Source organism: Sycon ciliatum, chromosome 1 (genome assembly GCF_964019385.1).
Source record: "Sycon ciliatum chromosome 1, ocSycCili1.1, whole genome shotgun sequence".
Taxonomy (NCBI): Eukaryota; Metazoa; Porifera; class Calcarea; order Leucosolenida; family Sycettidae; genus Sycon; species Sycon ciliatum.
The window spans coordinates 56,461,878-56,489,043 of record NC_088643.1 but is presented as its reverse complement, the minus strand read 5'-3'; the positions used below and the strand labels follow the sequence as shown (position 1 = coordinate 56,489,043).

General features: G+C 49.6%; 2 protein-coding genes across 2 annotated transcripts in view; one reads left to right on the top strand and one right to left on the bottom strand.

Annotated features, from left to right (window-relative positions):
* LOC135804473 (mediator of RNA polymerase II transcription subunit 23-like) overlaps positions 1-3,674 on the top strand; it is a 68,226-nt gene extending 64,552 nt beyond the window's left edge. The window contains exons 35-36 of the mRNA XM_065318355.1: positions 1,392-1,477; positions 2,655-3,674. Of these exons, the coding sequence (XP_065174427.1) occupies positions 1,392-1,477; positions 2,655-2,775 (207 nt within the window). The 3' untranslated portion in view covers positions 2,776-3,674. The remainder of the gene's footprint in view (positions 1-1,391; positions 1,478-2,654) is intronic.
* Positions 3,675-4,255: 581 nt separating this feature from the next.
* On the bottom strand, positions 4,256-14,521 carry LOC135804472 (uncharacterized). Its single transcript, XM_065318354.1, has 7 exons — positions 14,117-14,521; positions 13,681-13,715; positions 11,877-12,103; positions 10,972-11,221; positions 9,734-10,018; positions 8,153-8,290; positions 4,256-6,807 (listed from the first exon to the last, which is right to left on the bottom strand). The coding sequence occupies exons 1-7, from the start codon at positions 14,326-14,328 to the stop codon at positions 5,114-5,116; spliced, it is 2,841 nt and encodes a 946-aa protein (XP_065174426.1). The 5' UTR covers positions 14,329-14,521; the 3' UTR covers positions 4,256-5,113.
* Between the last annotated feature and the right edge of the window lie 12,645 nt (positions 14,522-27,166).

Genomic DNA, 27,166 nt, shown 5'->3' with positions numbered 1-27,166 from the left:
GCCACGTGAGCCACGACCATGCTGCTTTCGCATGGGTCGGATGTCTACGTCCGCCGCAACTGTATGTAACCATGGGTATGTAACCATGGGTATGTAACCATGGGTATGTGACCATGGGTATGTAACCATGGGTATGTAACCATGGGTATGTAACCATGGGAATGTAACTATGGGTATGTAACCATAGGTATGTGACCATGGGTATGTGACCATGGGTATGTGACCATGGGTATGTAACCATGGGTATGTAACCATGGGTATGCAACCATGGGTATGTAACCATGGGTATGTAACCATGGGTATGTAACCATGGGTATGTAACCATGGTATGTGACCATGGGTATGTGACCGTGGGTATGTAACCGTGGGTATGTAACCGTGGGTATGTAACCGTGGGTATGTAACCGTGGGCATGTAACCATGGGCATGTAACCATGGGCATGTAACCATGGTCATGTAACCATGGGCATGTAACCATGGGCATGTAACCATGGGTATGTAACCATGGGTATGTAACCAACAACTGTCAGGCATTCAGTTTGTGTGGCACTGTACGGGTGTATGCTGTAGGCCCAGACAGATTCTGCTCCGATCGTCTCGATATTTTGCCGCAAAATGTTGCTGCGAAATATTCGATATTTTGCCGAGCCTGGCACAAGAAACTCGATATTTTGCTCCATTTTGCTCAGAAAAAAAAACCTGTGTGTATATCCACTTCCCGTACGTTTCATAAAAATCGCAGGGTCGGTTTCTCAACACGAGTTTCCACGCACGTGTCCTTGAGTTCTTCCAAAATCATGTCGATCCACAGTGAATCCCAGTGATATTTCGGTGACATGATCTCGTCCTGGGCAGTGTGTGTCCTGCTGAACAAGTAAGAAACAAGGAAATCCAAGTATCAGGCATCGATTTTACCCAACATCTCGATATTTTGCTCCGATTTTGCCGGCAATTTCCGCTCTTTCAATTCTTCGATATTTTGCCGGAAGAATTGCCGGCAGGATCTGTCTAGGCCTAGTCTGCTGCTCTGCTGCTGTAGTAGAAATGCTGCTCGATGAAATCAGATCAAATGCGTCGACCGTACGCCCTGCACCAGTGAACATCATCACAGTGTTCTCAGGTCCAGGACTTCACAGAGCCCGACGTGGCATTTTAAAACTCGCGTGATTGGATTCCATTGAACCTGTGATTTTGCAATAAACGTGCAAAGCACTCAATCTCCGATGTGCCATGCACTCAGTCTCCGATTTACAATTCACTCAATCTCCATTGTACCGGTGCACTCAATATCCATTGTAGCGGTGCACTCAATATCCATTGTACCGATGCACTCAATATCCATTGTAGCACAATGTAGCGGTGATATGCTTGTGGATGTGTTGATTGTGTAGCTTGTACAGGAGCTGCACAGGATGCTGCTGACAGTGGATAAACAGTGCAAGCACCTGGACTATCTCGACATGTTCTGTGACTATCTGTAAGCACATGGTCGGCTGAACTGTGTGTATGTGTGTATGTGTGTGTATGTGTGTGTGTGTATGTATGTGTGTGTGTGTGTGTGTGTGTGTGTGTGTGTGTGTGTGTGTGTGTGTGTGTATGTGTATGTGTGTGTGTGTCTGCATATGCAAGTGAGTGTGTGTGTGTGTGTATGTGTGTTTGGTCTTGTGTGTGTGTGTGTGTGCACACGTGCACGTGTGTGTGTGCGTATGTGTGTGGGGGCGTGCGTGCGTGCGTGCATGCGTGTGTGTGTGTGTGTGTGTGTGTGTGTGTGTGTGTGTGTGTGTGTGTGTGTAGAGAGAGTTTCATTTATTCGAGAGTCCTTGCATTCATTCGTCGGCTGCTCTGAGTGTAGTTCTGTCTCGTAAAATTCTCGTCGCATAATGCAAAAGCTCTCTATTGGTAACGAGGTGGCACTACTACATGTACATAGTCATTCTGTGTACTTGAGCTCATGTTGTGCTGCCTGACCACTGCAAGAACAGGAATATCCAGTGTACCGTATGCCTTTAGGATGTGTACGTGTCCAGTGTCCACTCAAGCATTGAGCGTGCAATGTACTTCAGAGTACTGTACACTACTACAATACATGATACGTGTAGTCAGGCGTTTTAGCCTGATCCGACGACGATGGGCTCTTCCGATTACTCTCATGTTCACAATATCGTACGTCCCACGTCTCACGCCGCACTCAGAAGACCGTGTTGTTGCTCTTACTTCACGGAGAGTCTCAAGAAGAAGGCCAGAAGAAAAGACAAGAATGTGTACAACATGCGCATGCGTGCTGTGACGCAACCTGCGCAGTCCGCGCGCAGTCCTTGCGGACACAGCGCCGAAAGGAGACCTTGTAGAGGTCACAGAATACACAGGCCAAAAGGGTACCTCGTAGAGGTCACAGAATACACAGGCCAAAAGGGTACCTCGTAGAGGTTACGGACAACATACATGTACTTCCTGTCTACTCATGATTACCACCTATACCGCCTGTTTTCCTGCCACTTTCTCTGTTGTCCTTTCTAGCACCTGTGTGTTTGTGTGTGTGTGTGGGGGGGGGGGGGGGTGCACGTGTGTGTATATGTGTGTGTGTGTGTGTGTTATGTGTGTGTGTGTGTGTGTGTTTACATCTGCGCGCATGTACGTACACATGTGTGTATCAGGTACCATCTGAAGTACATGTATGTCGGCGAACATAGTAAGGAGAAGTTGGAGGAAGTGTTCAACAGTCTTCGTCCTTCTATCCAGGCGCGCCTTCGCTTCATGATGAACGCGAGCCGCTGATTCTAACGCAGGACACGCCGTAGGTACCAGACTTGGAGCAGTGTGCGTGCGAATGCAGGTGTGTGTGTGTGTGTGTGTGTGTGTGTGTGTGTATGTGCACATGCAGGTGTGTGTGTGTGTGTGTGTGTGTGTGTGTGTGTTTGTTTGTGTGTGTGTGCATATGCAGGTGTGTGTATGTGTGTGTGTGTGCGTGCATGCGTGCGTGCGTGTGTGCGCACGCGCGTGTGTGCGGTACTTGTCATGCTAGCCGCCGAGCATTCAAGGTCACACCGCAGCAGCAGCACAAGTGCACGGCTACAGAAGTAAACTAAGTCACGGAGCAGTGTACAGTAATTGCCTGTGCTCAAAGCATGCCGTGCACTTTCCGTTCCTGTCAAGCTAGAACAATTCCTGACGTAACCTATTATGACTGAGCTTAGCAGCAAATGGACCCAGTAGTATATAACATTACAGTATTGAACCTATGCACTCTACAAATGTTGAAACACCTCGCTCCATTGCCCCTTTTTTCTTCTTCAAAAACTCCAGTCTCATTCACTGCCAATAGACTTCAATAATTGTATGAAAATTGAGAGAACTGCTCGCAGCAACGTTATCACCTATGTCATTGTTATGGATCAAAATCCAAAATCACTGTATGTAACAGGATCACAGTAGTAGAAACAAGTGCGACCTATCTCTACTGCTGGCAATGTTTTAGTACCCCACCCCATCATTTTTGTCTGCCAGTTGCCATTTGCTTTGTTTGGGAAAATCGCTTCCACTCGTTCCGGTGATGTTGGTGCTGACTTTCTGATGCAAATTTTTAAAACAGTATCGTCGTTTTTATCGCCACTATTCTCAACATTTCAGTTTTTTGCGTGCAAGCGTAATAACGTTATGACGCATTTTGAGTCCGACACGTGTGCCGCTATTGCATTTATCGGGTGTGTGGCCGTGTCGGCCAACTGGCTTATGTGCTACCAGAGGTGTAGGACAACTGGCTCAGGGCATGCCCAGGAGCCAGGTAATTTCACCTATGCCTTGTCATGAAACACTAGAAACAGTTATTTACTGATGTGGGCTGGCACCTAGCATGCAGAATCTACATAGTAAACTGGAAAGGCTTGCTAGAACAAGTCTAGCAAACAATGCACTATGTAGTTGGGCAGAGGTGTCAACTTGAAGCTATTGTGGTATGAATACAGTACAGCCCTGGCCATCCATGCGGGTTTCAGGAACCACTCAATACTACACAGACCGACACACACACACACACACACACACACACACACACACACACACACACACACACAAAGAGTACCTACCAATTCTTGGACCCACATTTACAGTACTACTCCTACCAAGCATGCACTGCTCAACCAAGGTGTAGCGTTGCCCCGTGCATACCCGATTGAGTGATAAAAGCAACAGGCTGGGTATGGGCTGATATATAGAGCACATCCTGTCAACCCTGTTTCGAAAGAGTGAGGTCATCCGTTAAAAAAATTTAATATCACCGTAATCTATTCAACTTTAATATGTTTCAGTTGCTGTCCGAAGAAACAGAAAGCAACATGCTCTAATGCTGTGTGAACGTTGGTTGATATGTACATCATGTAGCCCAAGTTCCGGCCATGCAAACATCTATGGTGCTTGAAGTATTGATTGGTCAACTCGTGTCGTGCATTTTCAATCAGAACACAATGGGTTTTTTTACTTTTTTACGTGTACATTTCATTGACAGCGGAATTAGATTTTATGGAGGGGCAAATGCAGGGCAGTCGTGAGCTCTCATTAGTTTGGCCATAGCGTGGGTGCAGGCATATTGCCGGTTGTTACTCTCATGCATGCAGTACAGTGGCACGTACACTATTTATAGAAGATAATAACACGGTTCTACTAGTGCTGGAAGCCATGTGGAGTAACTTTACTATAAGCAGAAGCAGCAGCAGCCAGTCATAATATCCCTATCACGGTTCAAGGGTTGCAGCCTAGTGTTCATTGTCATGACACTTGTATGCAGCTCACCAATAGCCTGGGAAGCAGCTCTGTATAGCCAGGGCTCGTAAATACGTCCCCACACAGGCTGGGGGAATATGCGTAACAGAGGTGTGTGTATGTACATGTGTGTGTGGGGGGGGGGGCATGCGTGCGTGCGTGTGTATGTCAGAGCAGCAGAATCTGAATGCCTGAATTTAGCTCGGTGGAAGGACTATCCGCCCAGTGCACCGTGATCCGGCCAGAACTTGTCTAACTTCCACTAGCAGCGCATTGGCTATAAAAGCCTCGTAGCTGCGGACTCGGTGATATGATTCATGATGTGTTTGTGGAACGTTTTTCCGCTGCATGCAAACACTCAGACTTCTTTCAGGGAGTCAGATCGCTTGTGATCCTTTCTACCCTTGTGCCGTTCGCGGCTCTTCAGCTTCAGGGTCATCTTATGCCTCAGACTGGATTTTCTCTGCTTTTTGTCCACGGACCGATAGACATTGCCTTTGTTTCCATCCTGGCTAGGCTGGTCCCTGAAGCAAACACCTGATGACGTACCGGCCGACAACGGTTTAGTATCACGTGTATCATCTTCTTCAGTACTGCTAGCGCCACCGTGACTGGACGCACTGCTGGCTTCACGGTCACTAAGTGCTATGCTGGTAATGCTCAGCTTGGACGCAGTGAGCGGTATGTCGCTGTAGATTTCACTAGAAAACGGAGCTGCAGCCGAAGCTCTCAGCATGTTGATCTTCTTGCGGACGTCTTTGGGTGCCATGTAGCCAACACTATCAACGGTGTTGTGGCGTTGGCCAATAGCATTCTCGTCGACCGGAGGGGCGTACAGATTTTCGACGTCAAGGTGATCAGCGCCTTCGGTTGCTGCTGTCGCTGCCGCTGCATCGGTACCTCCCTTCTTGGGCACTGCGAGAGTGAGTGCCACGCTGAAGCCATGACCACTCGTCCTAGATTCCACTTTCTCTCTTGTGCTCTGGTAAGCGCCGGTTCCCTGTCGAGGTGCTAGGTAGACTTCTTCCTCAAGACCCAACTCGCCTGCAGATAACGCTATCACATTGCCAGGTTTTTCGGGTGGAGCCTGAGCTGCCCGAGATATTTCGGGCATCTTGGCTGAAGATTTGTCGTCTTTATTCGCTGGCTCAGGTCGGTCGTCTGTCTGAAGGGCAGCTGTGTGTTCGGTGGGAGGACTTATCACATTCAGAATTTCAGACAGGGCATCGTACTCAGCCTGGCTCACCGGTGTGGAGTTATGGCGTGATGCTGCTCGTTTGCCCTCGCCTTTTGCCTTGGTCGCCTCTGCTGCTTCAGCCACGATACACTGCATGTGGTACACCGACGAGGTAGATAGGCTGGATAGTGACTCTCGCCTAGGCTTCGCTGGGGGCATTTTGCGCGTGCAGATGCTGTAGTGGCTAGTGCTCTTTGGGAGGAGCGCACCAGCTGTGTTTTCACCGTCTGTATGCTCTTGTGCTGTGGTATCATACCTACCAGTGTACTCAGACGCCTGGCTGGTGGGCGATACAGTAACTGCAGCACTGTAAAAAGAGTCGTTATCGCTTGGGGTCGGTGTATGCTGCTCACCATCCAGGGACACCGCCGTACTGTAGATGGACATTCCACCGTGACTGCGTAAAGAGTGCCTAGTGGCGACGCCGGCTGCCGCCTTGGTCAGGTTCAGCAGTGTCAAGTTGGCCTTTCCCGGCTGTTGAGTAACACTGCTGTCGGAATCATCATCTTGGATCTGTTGGGCTGACGACGGCGGTACAGCAGCGTAGATGTCGTCCTGCGTATCACCATCATCCTCGCCCATGTATACAGCTGATGTGTAGATCTCTTCCCCGTTCTCGTCAAGCTCTTCGAAAGATGCCATTGGTGCGATGGGCATCTTTGCTGCCGGCCTCTCGACAGCGTAGGAGACGAGTGGAAGATCGACGCTTCCCCGTCTGTTTATCTTGTAGCGATACGCCACAAAGCCGGCAAGCGCAAGTACCGCAGCAACACCTGCTGGGATAGACGATGCCAGGGCTACTGTGCTGTCGGAACCTGTGGAGAAGCAGAGCAGCAGCAAAAACGTTATGACAGTGATTTGCCAAGGAGGTGAGCTTGTGGGAGGCCTAAGTCATGGACTAGCGTATTCCAATGTATATTCATGTCCTGTATTTTCTTGCTTCAAGGAAGCGCCGTGAACCCACTGACTGCTGTCCACCCAACCGTGACAGCAAAAGAACTACTAACTGGGGTAACTCAGTCTCCACCAGTCACGTCACACCAACACCAATGTTACTGACTACTAAGAGTACCGTATTTTCCCGTTATAAGTTGACCTTTTTGGGACTAAAAACCGAGTTGAAAAACTGTATCCCTTTAAAAGGGATAGTCGACTTACAACTGGGGTTCTACCACTATAATTATCATATTGATGTTGAACCGGTAAATCGAGGCCCCGAGTATTAGGGGTCGAATTATAACTGTTGTACATGTGGTCGCGCTTGTAGCTCTGTGTCGTACATGTGGCTGCGCTTGTGTCTCTTTTGTCGTACACGTGGCTGCGTATGTGTCTCTGTGTCGTACATGCTGCTGACCCGTGGTACACGCCGCTGCGCTGTCTTGGAATGCTTTGTACATGCCGCTGCACCGTCTTCTGTCCCCTCTGTATGCATTATTTCTCCTCTCGTCCCCGTTGCATACACATTTTCTCGTCTTGTCTCCGTTGTATTTGTCTGGTTGCCGTCTTGTGTCCGTCGTATTTCCCCGTCGTTCGTCTTTGTCTCCCGTCCTGTTCAGGCCTTGTTGTACTTTGCACAGGCACCTCTTTAGTATCCCTCACCCCACTTTTTCCCCTCTTTTCTCCACGTCCCCATAATATATTCTCTTGTCCGTTTTGTTGGAGCGCAGTTCTCCCGTCACCTTACTGAAAGCAAGTTAGAGAAAACGCTCTCTCCCAGTGTGCACGAGTCTTTTGTTGTTGTGTGGAGTGGCGAGGAGAGCAACAGTTCGTCCGAATAAATTGACGACATTTGGCGCCCAACGTGGGGCTCGAACCCATGACCCTGAGATTAAGAGTCTCATGCTCTACCGACTGATAAGGTCAACGTAAAAACGGAGAAATATGGTATGTCAATTCACGGGTCCATGAATAATTATTTATTGTTATTATTACGCACACACTCATGGCCAAGGCCAATCGAGGAGGAGGTGAGGGCGATTATAGCCAGCCATGGCAAAAGAAAGAAGAAAAAGAAAAGAAAAAGACAAAACAAGTGCAAATCAGAACAACAACAACAACAATAAAAGAAGAGATTGGGCTGCAAATCAAGCATAACAAAATAGTCACGGTATCATGATTGCCTGGCACGACGGGTGCATGTGCTTAACTGATTGTACTTACTTGCATCTTGAAACGCCTCCTCCGGCACAGTGCCATTCTGCAGTGTAGCTCCTTCACTGGCAGTGACCGGCGTCGTGTCGCTGCTGCCATCGGTCGACATCACCATTGCTGGTGTTGCCGTTGCCGTTCCACTCGATACTGCATTAGTGTTGGAGCAGGACCATGTACATGTATGAACAGATAAATGACAAGGCGGTGGAGTATAGTATTGGCATTACTGGTGTTGTAAAAATATCAAAATGTCCGTTGTTTCCATGTCTGCACTAGCCACTTACGTGACTATATCTCTGTCATGACTGCATCGGGGGAAAATCATACTCAAAACGTACTTTGGTTTTTGACAGTGTTTAATCAGCAGCTATCTGTCATATGTACCAGCACCTACTCCTGGCATGGCAGGATCCCTCCACTGATGACAGGGAGGACCCTGTCCGGTTAGTTAGGCATTCTGTGCAAGAAACTTCTTTTGGCTTGGTGGTGACCAGGATTGTAGCCAAAGTGACAGAGCGTGGAGCTGCACTCCCCCCCCCCCCTTTTCCTAAATTGAAAACACCACTGTGCAACAATGCGTGGTTTTAAACCTATCACCATGCCTGTATTTCTATGCACTATGCATTGCATGTATGTGCTGAAGTAGGCACTAAATTGTCACACACAGTAGACCTTGGTGCTGGTTCATTGCTGCAGTGTGAGTAAAAGTGGCCACAGGCTTGTGTTGTCTACATTGTACTTCATGTGCATGTATTCCGGAGCAATGCCGACTCATACAACTGAGCAAACATTCCCAGGAACCTCTCTTCCATTTCACTCCTGCTTAGCAGCTATAACTGTTTCCTGTCATACCAGGGTTTACTGTTGGCTCTGCAACACAACATGTGTTAGTCATAGTTCTATGAAAGTGTGACTCAGGGGTGAATCCACTGGCCTGGAATTTGGCAGAAGGGGGCTAGTGCTCAGCTCAGTAGTACACTCATGTCTCTGTTATCCGGACCTTGAAGTTACAGGCACCTCGCTCTAGAGGGCATCCCGTGGGTTAGTTTTACTGGAAATAGTTCTACTCGTGTGCCAATATTTGTGGAAAATGTGATGCAATATGCCATATCTCTGGCCCTTCCCCATCAAAATGTACACGTATGTGATTCAGAGTTGCGGACACTTCAAACCTATGGGCAGTGCCCTGTCCCGCACCGTCGAGATAAGAGAGATATGAGTGCATGTGGTGGGCGGAACATTGAACATGATAGTTTTGGTCAGCATAGCCATTATACCGTACTTCCCCACATATAAGCGCATGCGCTTATAAGCGAAAATTTGCTGCAAAAAAGATCTTTGGCTGTGTAAACATGTTCGGGTAGAAGCCCATGCGCTTATATGCGCAATATATGCGCAATACAGGTTTGTCTGTGTCCTAAACAATGGTGTCATCACACTACTTTAATAGTGGTATATTTCGCTCCCGCCTTTTCACCAATAGTGTTCACATATAAGCACATGCGCTTATAATTGAGGGGTGCGCTTATATCCGGACATAAGCACATGCGCTTATATGTGCGGAAGTACGGTATGCAACACTGAGCTCACCATTTTGTCCACTTGTATTCGTAGCAGTGGTGGTAACAGTGTCATTAGTGGTACTAGCAGTGGTGGTAACCACGGTACCATTGTCATTAGTGGTACTAGCAGTGGTGGTAACCACGGTACCATTGTCATTAGTGGTACTAGCAGTGGTGGTAACCACGGTAACATTGTCATTAGTGGTACTAGCGGCAGTCACCCGGGTAGCTATAGTGGTTGTTGCCCGCATACTAGAGCTGGTATTGGTCGTAGGCTGTGTAGCTGTGGTGCTTTCAGAGCTATTCAGTATACCTGTAGTAATAGATCAGTATGCACACCCGAACACTGAGTGTGGGGGTATCAGAACTTTTGATTGAACTCATGGCTAGCTTCCAACTACATTATAGGTAGAGACAAGCCAGACACAAGGAGTAATGCACACGGAGTGACAAGGCTTCATTGGACCCTCTTCACTAACAGTGACTCACAAGTTAGTTACTGCTCAGGAATGCAGAGAAGCAAGATTGCACGAAGTGACTCAGAAGACTAGGTAGAAAAGAGAAGAACTCACACCGCACCGACTCAGAAACTGGAAGACAGATGCATACGAGTATAAGCGAAAGAAGTTCAGCTACAGCTCTAGCTACCAAATTATTATGAATGGCAGCTCCATAATTATCAGTAGCCGCATTGTCTGGAAAAATGAATGCAGATACAATCTAATGGAACATAAGAGTTTAAAAAGGTACATTGTGGAATAGATCATTGTTGTTTTTGGTTGGGAAACGGCCTATCTACTGAAGCGCATAACTCTACAGATACACCTTCCTTCCTTCTACCACTGCCATACAGATACCATTGGACCATTGGACGCCCATCGCCGGAGGCGATGATAGCGATGCGACAGCAGAAGCCATAGCAACTTGTGCTGGGATTGCACCATTCAACAGCTTGCAAGGCTGAAGAATTGGCCGCCACTATTCAGCCTGGTCTACACCACACAGCTATGAAGTGGCTTTTTCTGGCCAGTGAATCCCAATACAGATACACACACACACACACACACACACACACACACACACACACACACACACACACACACACACACACACACACACACACACACACACACACATACACACAGCTAGACAGAGAAGAACGATTCATCAGCCAGCTTGGTAGCGTATGCATGGTAATATTGACCTGGCTGTCTGCAAGAACAGGGTTAGCACGACTAGAAGTAAAAGCAACATCCAGGGCCTTACCATCGTCGAAGATTGCCACAAAGAAAAAGCTTGACGTAAATGAAAAGCCATCTACCACTGCCCTGATCCGAAACGCCGTGCCCTCTATGAGATCCAGTCCATTTACAATTGATATATCAAATGTCATGAGTGTATTGGTGCCCATTGGAGCAACATCAACAGTAGCCTCGACCATTGTTGTGTTGATAGTTTGAGACGGTGGTACATCAAAGAGTGTACCAAAAGCACTACCATTCTCATAAGAATATTCCTGGACAACAAACGCAAGCACAGAAGAAAGGTGCACCTCCCGCCAGCAACAGATCTCATACACTGCCCACGTTCTCTAAGTCTTTGTTCCATGTACTAGTATACACAGTCATACAGAATGTCACATTGGCGTTGCTTGTTGCCCAACATGTGTGCAGTTTGCAGCAAGAAAAGGGTGTGTGTAAAGAAGAGGATGTGTGCAGTCTGGGACAAGAAGAAGGTGTGTGAAGTTTGTCTCTGCTTGCGCAAGTTGGCAGTCATAATGTTACCTACACTACCTAGACTATACCAGCATCCCCAATGAATAGCGACACTTTCATCACTGTTTTTTTTCTCTTTCCGCCTACTGATCTGGCTGTATGAGGTGACTAAGGAACTGGTGCAAACTGTCACTTGTTCCTGCTTAGAGGTGTTGGTTTTCCTGTATCAGGTTCTCGAATCCTTTGCCCTTCATAAGGTTACCACAACTTGTTGCACTTCACATACGACGCACACCCACACCCACAATACACACATAGTGCGCACACACACGCACACACACACACACACACACACACACACACACACACACACACACACGCTTGCACCCCCCCGCCCCCCGCCCCCCCCCCCCCCCACGCACACATGCAATGCACAATAATATTAATGAGTCGTACCTGTCTCAACCAGCCACTTCCTGTCGTATTGTGCATCTGACCGACAATGTCTGCATTGCCCTTGAAGTTCACAGCTCCCAATCCATCTGCACTGACTTGCAGAGCTGTTGTAGGCTGCAGTGTAACATTCGGCATTGGAGAAGCCGTTGTCGGGTCTGCTGGGTCGGTTACGACTTGACGTCGGTGAATTCGCCTGACTCGTTGGCGTTGGCTTGCTGCTTCGTTCCCTGTATCACACATTTGGCGAAAGGCATGCTTGCAAATGCGAGTACAGGTCTTAGCGTCTACCATCGTTAGTACGACATCGGTTACAAGACAAAACCTCATTAGTACTTAGTAGCAAGGGCGTCACACACGTTACGACCAGTATGACCATGGTCATACCACTCTTCATCCAGGATGGTCCGCCCAGAGCGTGTGTGAAGCGCTAGAACGTGCCCTGTTGCTGAAAAGTCCAATTTTTCCCGGGGGGGGGGGGGGGGGGGGGGGACACCCACCCCGCACCCCCGGTCGCCCCACTCTCCACTGCCCTGTGACACCCCTGAGTAGATAACAATCCAAAGTCCCCCCGATGCCTGAAATGAGTACATGCAAGTCGGGATGGTACGATCGTAGATGCTACTCCTTTTTGTCTCATCTCCGGGGTTGTCTACTAACGCGGGTAGACCTGTACAAAGCGCTAGCTAGAGCCTAGGTGTTTATGGCTCGTAGATTTACTACTCGGACTGCAATCATGGTCAGGGATATACGTGAAGGCCAGAGGAGGCACTTGCCAGATCCAATAGGGTATGCACTAGCCCAGGCACACATTCCTGGAAGTCAGACTACGCAAACCAAGACCTCTTCTCATACCGTGACCATGTGTGTGTGTGTGTGTGTGTGTGTGTGTGTGTGTGTGTGTGTGTGTGTGTGTGTGTGTGTGTGTGTGTGTGTTTGTGTGTGTGTGTGTGTGTGTGTGTGTGTTTGTGTGTGTTGAGTCATCTTTCCAAGATTCCTTTTGAGTCTCTCTCCCCTCTCCCGGGGAGACCCACGTGACCAGTTTTGGCAGTGAGCAACAAGTACAAGTACATTACAAGTGTGTGTGTGTGTGTGTGTGTGTGTGTGTGTGTGTGTGTGTGTGTGTGTGTGTGTGTTTGGTATGTAAACGGACATTCAAGAGTAAATCTGGACTCGGACGACACAAATGTCCTGCTGATCGCCAGCTGCCTGTAGCGGAACAGCCGGACGCACGTCAATGTCATGCCTGCCTTCGGTGGTTCCGAAGTGCCGGTGGACTTGCTGTGCACAAGTGCACGGCACCCGCCCCGGCATCACCGCCCACACCCCAGCGCATACCAATCACCAGCCATCCGTGTTGCAACCAGCACTGCGCTACCTGTGATCGCTGTTTTGAATCTGCTCCTGGCTTTCGGCGACACAATTGCAATCGTGGACGGCGTCGTGGCGGAGCGGCTTCCTAGTGGCAGTGCTGACTTCTCTCAAACTCTCTCTTCTACTCTCCCCAGTGTCTCAGGGGCGGCGTGGCCAAGCATTTGGCAGCTGTATACCAGGCCAGATGTGTGTGTATGTGTGTGTGTGTGTGTGTGTGTGTGTGTGTGTATCTGTCTGTGTGTGTGCGTGCATATTTCCCGGTTGCATGGTTCGTAATGCACGTGCATGTTCTCCACCTTGCACCCGACGAGACAAGCCTCATGTTTGTCTAACACATGCACAGCTGTTTAGTTGAGCCCTGGAGACTCATATCACTAACCCCGGGTTGTGCCCAACATGCTAGTGTTGAGTATGCCGGTGGAGCTCCGCTTACCTGGTTGTGTGTGTCTTTGGTGTTCTGAACGAGACCTGCAGGATATAGTACATGCAGTTACACACTGTCAACTGCTGCCGCCATCGAATCCTGAAAAACATTGCAGGCCCCGACCTTGAGCCCTGACCATATCACCCTGCATTGAGCATGCATGGCAGTCTTACTTGTACTGCAATCATTCAAGCAGTACATCCTAATATCAGAATAGATGATGATTCACATACAGCTGCTGTATGTACTTGCTCTAGTCTATGTATCCATCCGCTTCTGGATGTTTTGTATGCAGAGTTTTACACACATGCTCCACGAAATGAGGTCACATGCATGTTTCAAGTGTTACGGACACCAGCATTGCCCAAGGTCCTATGGCTATGGTCCACGGTTATGGACAGGACACCAGCATTGCCCAAGGTCCTATGGCTATGGTTCCACTCACCTTTGTTCTAATGCCAACCCTCTCTGGCTTTGTGGCCTGGTTGAATGCTTTTGGTTGAACAAATCTGATCTCTTTGCGAGACGAGAGCTCCATGTGCGTGGCCCATATTTACCCCCACTAGAAACTAGAAGCATAGAAATGAGAAGGAGGCAACAAACTACTAGCGATATCCTCACGCCTATGCCAGTAATTGGGTCTAAGCTTGAAGGCATTGTCCGAGATGATCAGTTGGTACTACAAAGCTGAATCTACAAGGGGATGTCGTGTGTGTGTGGGGGGGGGGGGGGGGGGAGAAACGGGAAGGTCTGGAAGAAAATAGAAATCGCTCCCAGAGATAGGTTCTACGACTGACTTCTGGTGGAGGCTGGCGTGATATGTTGCTTCCGTAAGCCATTGGCAGGCATTGGACTGGTTGGTCCATTACTTATCTAAAAGCTTCGCCAACCAGGCTAAATCCTTGGCACGCGTTTTTAGCCGACTTAGGGTCGGGAGTTACTGAATAGCATACAATGTCTTCAGGTCAGAGTCCAAAGGTCAAGAGGTATTCCTGGCCTGCACTATACACCAGGGAGTCGTAAAATTACGACTCCCTGCTATACACTGTGACTGCACTGTACTCGCACCTCGTATAACACACACACACACCCATTTTTTAGTACTCTACGAGTACAAAATCTAATCGCTCGCACGGCTGTTCCGAGTGCGACATTTATCAATATGGCGGCGTACCGTAGCAACCCGCATCGCAACAGCTCGCGTACGCACAGCGTGCCGACGCGTGCAGTCTTTCTGCACATTTTTCAAATTTATCGAAGAAAGTTTTTGTTTTTGGGGCGATGGATTCGTGCCTTGGAGAGGTCGTATGAGGCCATGCTGGAGGAGAATAAGTCTACCAAGACCTGGAAGCCTCCCTTCGGCGAAGTACTGAAGTTAGTATGTCCTGGAGTCAATACAGGAATTGTTTTCAAGACGATGCAGTGTAATAAATTCTAGTAATGTAGCCGGTGCATCATGCAATTAGTTGTGTTTGAAACTTCGGAACAAGAAGTGGGCACGTTTGCTTGACTCACTACCATCATGACGTGAACAGATGGAACCCCACTGCTCTTATTCTAGAACATGTTCTCCCCTGAGGACAGCTTACAGCCAGATTTCCGTGCATAAGAAAAGAGCACAAATACATCGTTAGACTGATTGCAATTCATCTTGGAGAAGGAGAAGGATAGAATTCGATCGTCTGCTACACTCTCAACGCAAAGTTGATGACATAGCAGCTACATGTACGTCTCTTCATGCGTGTGCTCTTCACCTTGGGATCAATGTGAGGATTTTAGGATTGCTCGAAATCAGATTCTGTATACTATTGGACAGCAGTTTCTGCATTGCACATGCTCCACAGTGCTCATCGGCAAGGATGTTGAATTTGCGTGTAACCCTTCACCACCCTACTCTCCATACTGTTCCAGATCAGCACTAACTGAACTTTGAAGTGTTTCATTTCCAGTAGAATGTGCTCCTCCAATAAGTGCGGCATTGGAGGCGGTGATATTTATTGCCACAGTTGCACTGCTGATCTTCGTCATGAAAGAAGCAATGGATGATGATCAAGTCAACCAGTGGGCTTGCAGTGATAAGCAACGTACCACAATACATCATCAGGTGTCATAGCATGGCGGAGTTGGTTGCCCGCAACGCTTCCAGTTGGAGACTGGAAGATATCCTCTATTTGCGCTCCAACTTTTAAAGCACATGGACCTGCTGTAGGTCTTATTCTTCTATCAATGCTTGTTTCAAGTTACAGAATTATTTAGCTTCTTACAGCTTTGATTTAATTCGCCGTACTGTAATTAATGTGAAGAAGAGGTTGATGCGACTTCGGCGATACTTGGGGAATTGTGTGTTGCTCCCTACGTGGGGGCTTGCGCTATTTCTGCCGACTTGAATTCTCACTTGACCGACTTGTAATTTTAAAATGAATTCATGGACATCTGTCAATTCAGCAGGTGAACTGCATTGCCATCAAGCCCTGAGCCAGCTCCATAGGAATGGCACGGTCATGAAGATGCGTGATGCTGTGTAACCTTATTCGCATCAGAATAATAACCTGGTTGTTTCGGCTTCACACTCCGGTAGCAACAGATACTCTGCATAATGCAGCTTGTACAGTTGTCCTCACTAAAGAAGAAAGCAGTTTAGGAGGGACTCTAGTGAGGAGTGTGCGAGGATAGCCTATTAGTGTTCTACATAATCATTTGCATATTGAACATGTTACATGTAATTATCATGAACGCCGAGAGTGGTAAAACCGGGTACGGCCATCACCAGCGGCTGCGGCCCTGTCCTGAGTGCCATGCTGTGCTTAGTGCTGATGTAGTGCAAGATATATAAGCTGCATCATGGTTGTCGTTTGTTGTTGTTCAATTACTTGAAGTATTTCAGTATGGTCTTTACGCATGCAAGTGTGTGCTTTTCAACAGGATCGTCGAAAGACTACATTGTGCGTGGCCTAAATCTGCAGTAACACTAGTAATACAAAAAACCCATGCCTATGTGTGTACACGTAAGGCCTCGGACAGATGGGGAATCTTGCATCTCTGACATTTAAAATCTCTACACAATGTCCTGTTTCTACATACATTTCGAAAGCATGAATTTCAAAAAATGTTCATTGGATGCATGTCTGATTCGTACTTGCTAACATCCAGAACGAAGCATGAACGGATCCCTCCTATGGCGGACTAAACCGGGGTCTTCGTTAGACATTGAGGCAGGAGAACACACCTCCACTGGTCCTGCATATATCAGCAAACACTTGCAATTGACGTCCAAGTACGCCACGCAAATCGACTTGGGCACGAAAACGATAATCTGGGCGGCAATGAAAATATAACTACGACGTAGGAAAAGGACAAACCTTTCAATGAAAATTGGAGTGAAGACTGTCAAAAATTCTGCACCCCTTAGGAGGAAGCCTCGAATGTGAGCCAATTCTGATAAACGCCAATGGCCGGCACGACGAGGAAGAACGAAACGAAAAAGATCGTAACTTCACTTTCCCATTGCGCATTTTGACGATCAAAATATCTGCTTGCGCAGCTTGAAGGCAGGAAGGTGAATTCGCTTAGACTTCGCGAATCCAGCGTAGAAAACGGCTGGAATCGACAGAAACATAGGCGAAACCTTGCCGAATATTTCCAGAGATTTGAAAAAGGCAGCGAGGTCGCGTACGACAGCATCGTGGATCACTGGGGCGACGGGAAAATGTCGTACCGTACATAATAGTGTTGAAACGAATAATCGAATAATCGAATAATGCGCTGATGTTCATCGTTCAGCTGACTGGGGTCAACAATACCGAGACCACCGAGACGACACGGAAGGTCAAGCACAGCGCGGATCACCGAATTCGGTGGGTGACGCCCTGTCAATGCCGGAATGAAATCATTGCGGATCACATCCTCAAGTGGCTGTAGCAGATCTGCTGCTCCTGGTACAGTACGAACCAGAAATGACCATTTGTGCTTGAGGCCTTGGCTAAATGCAGTGTAGGCGGCTTGCGGCTGGCTAAGTGCATAGGTTGCGAGGCGCTTGACTTCTTTGCACCATTGCTCTGCCTTTTGAGCGACGTACTGATTGCAATACTGCTCTGTGCCCAGGACAGCTCCAAGATGTCGGTGACCGTCCGCGGTTACGCGAACTTCAGTGTCGGCGAACACTTCCCGCGCGATGTTGAGGAACTGTGGTTTGACGAGTAACACAGACTTTGCGGCATTCGTATAGTAGCCGTAAGCTGGACCACGCGTTTCCAGGATAGACCACCATTCTCTGAGACGAATTATCTTACTTGCAGCTGTAGAATCATCAGCGTATATTCGATGAACATCAGCGCTCTCTGTCCATCACCCATCCACTCATTGATAACATCATCCAACAGCAGTCATCCATGGAAGGCATATCAGGGCGGATGCGGGTACTGAAGGCAACAGCTAGGACAGCCGCTGGAAAGAAGGAGAAGGACCATGTCGTCACCCTGATGGCCCAACTCGAGCCAGACCTGCAACGCACCCTACAGCTTGCCTCGGAGAAAGGCGCCTCAAGTTGGCTGACATGTCGGCCATTGCGAAGGCATGGCTTCACCCTGCACAAGGGCGCCTTCCGCGATGCCATATGCCTCAGGTATGGATGGGATCCTGATCGCTTACCTGCAACATGCGCGTGTGGAAAGCCATTCTCGACCACCCATGCCATGTCATGTGCCATCGGTGGCTATCCCTCGTTACGGCACAACGAGGTCCGAGACCTTAGGCCCCGGTCACACCGAAACAAGCCACTTTGGGCTTGTTATCGCTGGCGCTCAGCTGGCTTGCGTGATCCCTGTGACGCGGTCACACCAGACCTTGAGTGCAAAGCTTGAATGGCTTGTTTTTCATACCCGCCAAATTTTGAATATCTCGAAACACACCAATGTTTGCAAGAAACTGGAGAGCAGAACGTTCGCGATCTAAAACTGTACTTGTTCTAGTGTTCAGTTTTGATGAAGAAGCAAAAGAAGCCCGGATTCTGAATTGCGAAGTCGTGCTCTTTTTATTTGTTGGGTGTGCATGGACGCGATGGTTCGGGTGGTGTTTCCTGATGTCGAGCTTTCTGCCCCGCCGGTTGCCGTTATTGAACTCAGTTGCAATCCACTCTCTTCTTCGTACCCGGCTTTCTTCATGAATTCGGTCGTGAGTGTGGTGCCTTGTCTTGGCCTCAAACCACAGCTCCAACAATCCACGCAGCAGTCTAGAGGCACAGCGGCAGAAATCCATGGTCATCGGACAAAATCCAAATCAAACTGAATACAGTGAAGTTGGGGTAGACAGACTCACGGTCAAAACCAAAGGCACAGGGATAGCACGGTTCCACGGACACAAGAAAGAACATCAATATCAGTTCATCATGTCAACTAGCTACATGGTGTGCTCCGGAGCTCCAAGCGCACTCAAATTATTTTTTGAATTTCGGCTTTCAGCCGCTTGTACAAGCTGTGGCTGAAACAAGCCGGAAAAAAACGGCTGAGAGTCAGCCACGGCTGAAAGTCGCTTGTAGGACATTTTTCAGCCATTTCCATGGTAATAGTGACGTAAACAAGCGCTTGTTTCGGCTGAACGGCTGAATCGAGCTCGGTGTGACCGCGGCCTAACAGCAGCACTGCTACGCGACGTCGCACATGATGTTCATGTTGAGCCGCACCTCCAGCCTGTGACCGGTGAGCGCTTTCCGCTGCGGTCCACCATCACGGCAGAACAAGCTCGGCTGGATGTAGTTGTCAGCGGTCTACACGGTGGACGGTTTGAGAGGACCTTTCTAGATGTCCGGGTTTTCAACCCATTTGCCCCCTCAAATCGGAAACCAACGATCGCTGGCAGCTACAGAAAGCACGAAGAGGAGAAACGGAGGAGTTATGAGAGTCGCATTCTCAACGTTGAGCACGCTTCCTTCATCCCCGTGGTGTTCAGTACGACTGGTGGCCAAGGGAAGGCAGCCTCCACTCTCTTTGGCCGCATTGCAGGCATCAAGTCTGAGAAGAATGGTGAGCCTTTCTCTGTGGCAATGGCTTTGATCAGAGCCCAGCTGTCCTTTGCTCTCGTGAAGGCGGCCGTGGCATGCCTTCGTGGGCATCGCCACAAGTCGAGCAGGTATGACCCTCATGCATATTCTGCCACACTTGCTGTCTCCGAGTGTCATCTGTAGACAACCTGTCTGTTTCCCCCAGTTTTTCCCCTTTTTTCTCTGTATCATTTTGTATGTTATAATTTCCGCGGATTCCAGTTTTTCTCCCTTCATTATAATTTAAGCGCAGTTTAGCGCGTATTGGCTTATGATTTCTTTTATTTTATTTTTTTATTTATTCACAATCACGTAATAATCGAATAATTTAGAATATTCGTGGGGTGAACGAATAATCGAATAGTCGTAGGAATTATCAGAAATCGAAAAAAAAAAAAAAAAAAAAAAAAAAAAGGATCTATGCTCAGTGCTGACCCTACTGATATTTGCACTGCATAGATCTGCTCGTAGTATTTCTTCTCAATCACTTCTCCTCCAAGTCCAAGGTTTTATCTCCTATCGGAATCTAGTAATACATGTACATGTACTTCTGTTCTTTCCATACGAGGGAAATATGGATGTGATAACTCGCTCGGGGAGCGTGTTCCGGTTAGTCTCGCCCATGGCTGTGTCGTCTCTAACCCTCGGAACGTTTTGTGACAAGTATAGTCACGGCTGGCATAACGCAACTTCACCCAGTCCTAACCCAACACACACATAACCAACTGATCTCGTCAGAGCAGAGAATATGTTCCTGTTTGGAAGAAGAGCACCGAAAGAACCTCTCGCTAAAAGCAGCAGCATGCCATGATATAACACATCGTAGAAAACAGCAAGCAGCGGCAGTAGCGATAGTACTTGCTAAACATGCAGCTGAACTGCAACTTTGTCCGCTGCGCGGAACGGCGATCGGACACGCACACGCACACACGCACACGCACAGGTCTGCGTGATCTAGAAGCGGCTGTCATCATAAGATACGCAAAGTGTAAAAGGGTATTAGAACGGGGCAAGCCTAGACCCGGCGTCTGGACCGCAACATGTACTTGATTAAAAGCATAGCCAGTCAATGGTCAAGCAGGTGCAATCACGCACATCCACACCTAGCTTACTACTACTATAAAGCGAATTCATAACTACAGGTATTGCACTTTCTACTGCAAATGCACAGTCGTGCACTTCATCTATTGACAGCAGCCAAACCTATCATTTTACAGTCTCACTGGGTAGGTGACCTCGCCGGCACACACCGTATATTATATTGTATAATAACTGTTCCAACTACGGTCCGGAAGACACAGTGTGTCCACGTTCTACGCACAGTAGCTATCAGCAGTAGTTAAAAGTTACAAGCCCTCACTCTCGGGCTATGACATCTCCCCGCGCCTTCGAAAAGACTGCCACGTCCTCGTGGCGACAACATTCGGCTTACCGTCGTCTTCTCAACTGGGTTTGCATTCCAAAGTACTGCGGTGGCCGGACGGTCCTCCCAGCTCGAGTCTGAACCGCAATCTGGGCTGGTTGTGGCGGTGGCTGGTTGACTGGTAGCGGGATCTGCACAACTGGTTGGCCGCCAACACCGTCCACGCCGCCATACGTCTCATGCTGGGCATCCTCATCAGAATCCCAATACAACAAGTCTGTAGGGTCCGGCACATACACATCAGCCGGGGGCGTTTCGACAGACTCAGCATCTTCAGGTTCCTCCACCTCACTCACAGCGTGAAGATGGTTAGGCCTTACTCTACATCGTTTTAGCCTGTTCACGTGCACAATCTGCACCTTGACATTGGCCGCTCGTGTATCTCTCACCCGATACACTACGTCTGACAACTTCGTTACTATTTCAAACGGCCCTTGCCAGAGCTTGGAGAACTTCGGAGTAGTCCCCATCGGAACTGCTGGTACCAACAACCATACCAGATCTCCTTCTGCGAATGAAACGGGTACTGCTCCCGAATCATGCAAGTGAGCTTGATGCTTGTGCACGGTTTCCAACTTCTTCCGCACAACTGCATGCACATGCGCTAGCCTTTGTCTCAAATCTCTGACGTAGCTAGGCTCGCATAAGCTGACCATCTCATCAGGTGGTAAGCCATAAGCGACATCCTGTGGCAGACACATCTGTCTACCGAACAGTAGATACGCAGGCGTGTAACCCGTACTCGCCTGAGGCGTGGCTCTGTAAGCCATCAAAACCGCCGGCAAATGCACATCCCAATCTCGCTGATGCACATCGACATAGTGAGAAATCATCTTCTCCAATGTCTGATTAAAACGCTCTACCAACCCATTTCCAGCAGGGTGATAAGCCGTCGTCCTGGTCTTTTTAATACCAAGCATTGAACAGACATCTCTGAACAATCTGGAGTCAAAGTTTTTGCCCTGGTCAGTGTGCACACTCTCCGGTGCTCCAAACCTTGCAACAAACTCACTCACAAACTTTGAAGCTATCGTGGATGCATCCATCCGTTTCAGCGGATACGCTTCAACCCATTTGGTAAAATAGTCAACAATTACCAAAATGTGCTTGTTGCCAGCATCTGTCTCTGGCAATCCGGGAATCAAATCCATTCCAACTCTCTCGAATGGATATCCCGACCAAGTGACCTCTAGTGGTGCGCCACTGCCACGCCCCACAGGTCTCGATCGTCGACTGCACGACGCACAACTACCAATCCAGTCTTCCACATCTCTCTTCATGCCATACCAGAAGAGCTTGGACTGAATCTGGTGATACGTTCTAGTCACCCCTAAGTGACCTAGATGATCATGGTACTCACTCAGCACCTGACCGCGCAACGCAACTGGCACCAAAATTTGAAACTTTGTGCCCTCTCCTGCGTTCTCACTGTGCAAAACGCGACATATCACGTCCTCTCGCACCACAAGACATTTTCGTCCTCGGAAATAATGCCTCAGAGCCGGACTCACACCAGTCAAGTCAGGCGAAGATGACCCGGAGCTGAGCCACTCACTCAGCCGTGTCAATTCATGATCACGTTGCTGAGCATCAGCCCAATCAGCTGATGTCCAGTTTCGTCGCCGCACAAAGGGCGTAGGAAGGTCACTCTGGACCGACTCAGCATTCGCCACTGAGCTCCTTTCGTCTGATACCACAGCGATCACCTCATCAGGGACTGTGGTGCCACACCTCTGATCCTGCACTTGTCGAGACAAGCCATCAGCATTGGCATGGACTTTACCTTTCCGATAACGCACCTCGTAATCGAAATCACTCAGAAACTCAAGCCACCGCGCCACGATCGCACTTGGTTCTTTGAAACGGTTCAGGTATTTTAGTGCTTGATGGTCTGTGCGCACGACAAACCTTCGACCCAGCAAATAGCATCTGAAATGCCTAAATGCCCACACTAGTCCGAGGAGTTCATTCTTCGTCGAGCCATAATTCCTCTCTGCAGAGTTCAACCCTCTGCTTGCATACGCAATAGGTCGCTCCCGACCATCTGCGTCGGTCTGGGACAACACAGCTCCCAAACCATGACCACTTGCGTCCACATCGACTACAAATGGGGGCGCATCGGTCTCAAACCTCGGATACGCCAAAGTGGGTGCTGAAGACATCTTCTGTTTCAGCAATTGGAATGCGATCTCACACTCGCCATCCCATGAAAACCTCTGATTTTGCCTCGTCAGCTTCACCAGCGGCCGAGAAATGGATGCATAATCCTTCACAAACCGTCGATAGTAGCCACAGAAACCCATAAAAGAACGCACCTCTGCTACGTTCTTTGGGCACCGCCACTCTGACACGGTCTCAATCTTGTCCGGATCGGTGCGCACACCATCCTTCGTGACAACATGACCCAAGAAATTGACTTCTGTCCTCAACAGATGACATTTCGAGGGTTTCAACCGAAGACCAGCCTCCAGTAGTCTTTGGAACACTGCTTCCAGTCGTTCCAAGTGTTCGTCAAACGTCTTTGAGAACACGATAATATCATCGAGGTATACCAGGCACATCTGCCACTGCAAACCTCGCAAAACGGCACTCATCAGCCGTTGAAATGAGCTCGGGCCATTGCACACACCAAATGGCATCACATTGAACTCATAGTGCCCATCAGGCGTGGAAAATGCCGTCTTGGCCTTGTCTGCCTCGTCCATTGGCATCTGATGATACCCAGAGCACAGATCAAGCGTCGAGAAGTACATCGCACCGCCCAACGCGTCCAACGTATCATCAATACGCGGGAGTGGGTATGGATCTTTCACGGTTATTGCATTGACTCTCCGATAATCAACACAGAACCTCGTCGATCCGTCCTTCTTCCGCACCAACACAACTGGTGAAGACCATGGACTGACCGATTCTTCGATCACACCCTGTTCAAGCATGTCGTCAACCAACTTCCGACATGTTTCTCGCGAGCTCCAAGGCAATCTCCTTGCGGGCTCATAAACTGGACCATCACAGCTAGTCCTAATCTCGTGTTTCAACACGTCTGTCCGACCCAGCTCGGACATGTTCATAGCGAATACACATCTGTACTGCTCGACCAAGGTTCTGAGCCTAGCCAACTGCTCGGCCTCAACCACAGGCTGCTCGCTGTTGCCTGTATCAGGTGGGGAGCATGCCTCCCGGTTACCCTCCTGAGAGCAACAGCCATCAGGCATCGTACCACGACCACGCTGGTCAACGTCGGCCTCGTGTACTGCCTCATCATCCCTCATCGCACAATGGTGTGACCGACCATCGTCATCACCACCACCGGTTTCAAGCAGCCTCTTCCCGCCTGGAGAGCGCTTCCCTGCGCCGGGACCACCATCGGGGTTCCCCACTCGCAGTACAGACCACAAATCCTGGTTAGCCCCGTAGCTACACCAGTCATTCGCCTCGTCCAACTCTTCACTACCGTCCACCACAGTTGCAACTGCACACAGCTTGCCAATCTGGGCTCTCTTGGGCAGAGTGATTTGTTCCGCCGTGCAATTCATCAATCGCACGGGAACACGATTCTCTTGTGGCCGCACAACACACTTTGCCACCAAGAGACCAGGGTCGCTCGCAGTCCCACAATCTGGTTCCGTGAGCCCCAACTCTGGCATCCCATCGAATGCAAGAGTGTCCACCACAGCCGCCACGGTCATCTCGTGGTGTGGTGGGAGAACAATCTTCTCCTGCAAGCGGAGCGGAGCCTCATCTGCACCACCCCCTCGCCTTTCTTCGACCTTGAAACATAGCTTGCCATTCGCAGAGGTTATGTTACAGGGAATGCTGGACAGCACATCACGTCCCAGCACACATGGAAATCGTAGCCCATCGACTACCCGCATTTCCGGCGAACAAACACATCCTTGAACGCCAAGGTGAACAACCACTTTTCCGTTCACCACCAAAGGCTTACCATCTGCCCCACAAAACTTCAACCCAGGCGCATCCGCCGTGAGTCGATCCGGATCGTAGCCCAGCTTCCTGGCTAGATCCGCAGATACTAAGCTTACAGCCGCTCCAGTATCTACCAGCATCTCCACTGACAACCCATCGATTGTCCCCGTGGTCAACATCCCCGTTCCAGAGTCGCATCCGACCATAGGAATGGATTGTTCGACAGCACGCTCATCAGGTGCTGCCGGATTACACTCTCGACCCAAAGAAATGGTCTGACCAGGCACGTGGGCCATCGCCCCAGTCACTGGCCGTTCCCCAAAGGCCCTCTCCTCGAGCCATCGTATCCTCCGCGCCCCATCTGCGCTTCACGAGGACATTGGGCTGCCCTGTGGCCCGGTTCACCACAGTTCCAACAAGTGAACATCTTCACTCGTCGAGCGGGCTCCTGATCCCGAGTTCTTCCTCGGCCTCGCCCTCCTTGACCACTTGGAGCATCACGCCTCTCCAGTAGTTGGTCGAGCGTCCTCACCAGGCTGCTCAAAGTACGCTCGAGGACGTCCGTCTGTCCTCTCGCTGGAGCCTCAGCAACATCCACAGCGGCCGTCACCAACTGTGTTTGCAGGCTCTCTCCGTAGGGGCCCACCAGCCTCTGTGGAGCTTCGCTTGGCAAGTCAACACTTCGCCAAACCTTTTCCAGGTGCAGCGCCATCTCTAATGCCGCCTGCACCGTCGCCGGAGGATTCTCCTGCAGCCTCACTCTCAAAGCCACGGGAGATACCGCCTCGATGAACTGGTCCCTCACCAGCTCATCCTGTAACCCACCCGGCATGTTGGGGTACGCCCGCACCACCAGCCGACGCTGATCATCCGCCAGATGCGCTAAATCCTCACCGGATTTACGCCTCCTCGTGCGGAATTGAGCCTTAAACTGCCGCTCATTAGCAGGTGGTGCGAACCTTCGCTCAAGGTCCGCACTCACATGCTGCCATACGGCCCGTCTTGCAGCCGGTATAGTAGCCAAAAAGCGTTGCGCCCCACCTCTGAGGCGAACCGCTAAGTACTGCGCTTTCTGCGGGTCATTCCACCCGTTCACCTGCGCGCACTGATCGAAGTACTGGATATACTCCACCCAGTCTCCGGAACCATCGTAGGCCTCGGGCATCACCGCAGGCCTCCCGAAGGCTGGAGCAACTGGCGCTCCTCCAGCACCAGCTACCGCTCCCCCTGCTGCAGCCATCACTGCAGCAGGGCCACCCACCGCAGCAGCACCACCAGCTACTAACGGTTGATGAACATTTGCAGCAGGCGCATTCACACCTCTGCCTTGTTGTTGCTGTTGCTGAGCCATCGTCAACACAGCAAAAGAACGAGCAAAGTAGACAAATAGTGCTAGCAGGACGACTGATCCGCGAAGAACTCAGTCCTCTTCGCCTCAGCTCGCCTGATATACTCAGCCACGCCGCTGCCGTCCGATCACGGCACGCGCGCGCCTACGAGTGCACACCCCAATTGCACGTGGGCACAGCGTACTCAACCACTGTAACCCTAACCGCCGTGTGAACATGCCAAGCGACCACCGTCGCATCAGGTTTCCCGATCCCACGCCTGACTCGCGACATCTCGCGTAGCCTCGTGCGCCATCCGGATTCCCGTTCATCACACATTTAGCCTAGCCGACCAGTGCAAGCCGCATCATGCATGCCTCTCAACATCATGCCATGACTCGCGCACAAGGCCGCCAATAGTTCACCCTAATCACTCCGGCTGGCATCCCAGCCTGAGGACTAGACCAAACAGACTAGAGAGATACGACACATCCATACCCCTCCTTACGAACTGTATGCCCATCATGCAGCATGCAATTCTCATCACAAAAGGCAGCTCAGTCATCACTGCGCCATGCCAATCGAGCACAACAGAGAACAAACCTCTTTATTCCCTGGTGGAGGCCAGTTCCCGCACCCACAACAACACAACCAGTAGTGAGGCAGGATACATTGAACATCTTCAATATACTTAGACTGCGCTTGCACCGTCTACAAGCGCCTGGCCGAGATCTTCGCGCCTCTTCTAGGAATGGTGAACTTTGTTGCCTCGTTCTTGCCAGC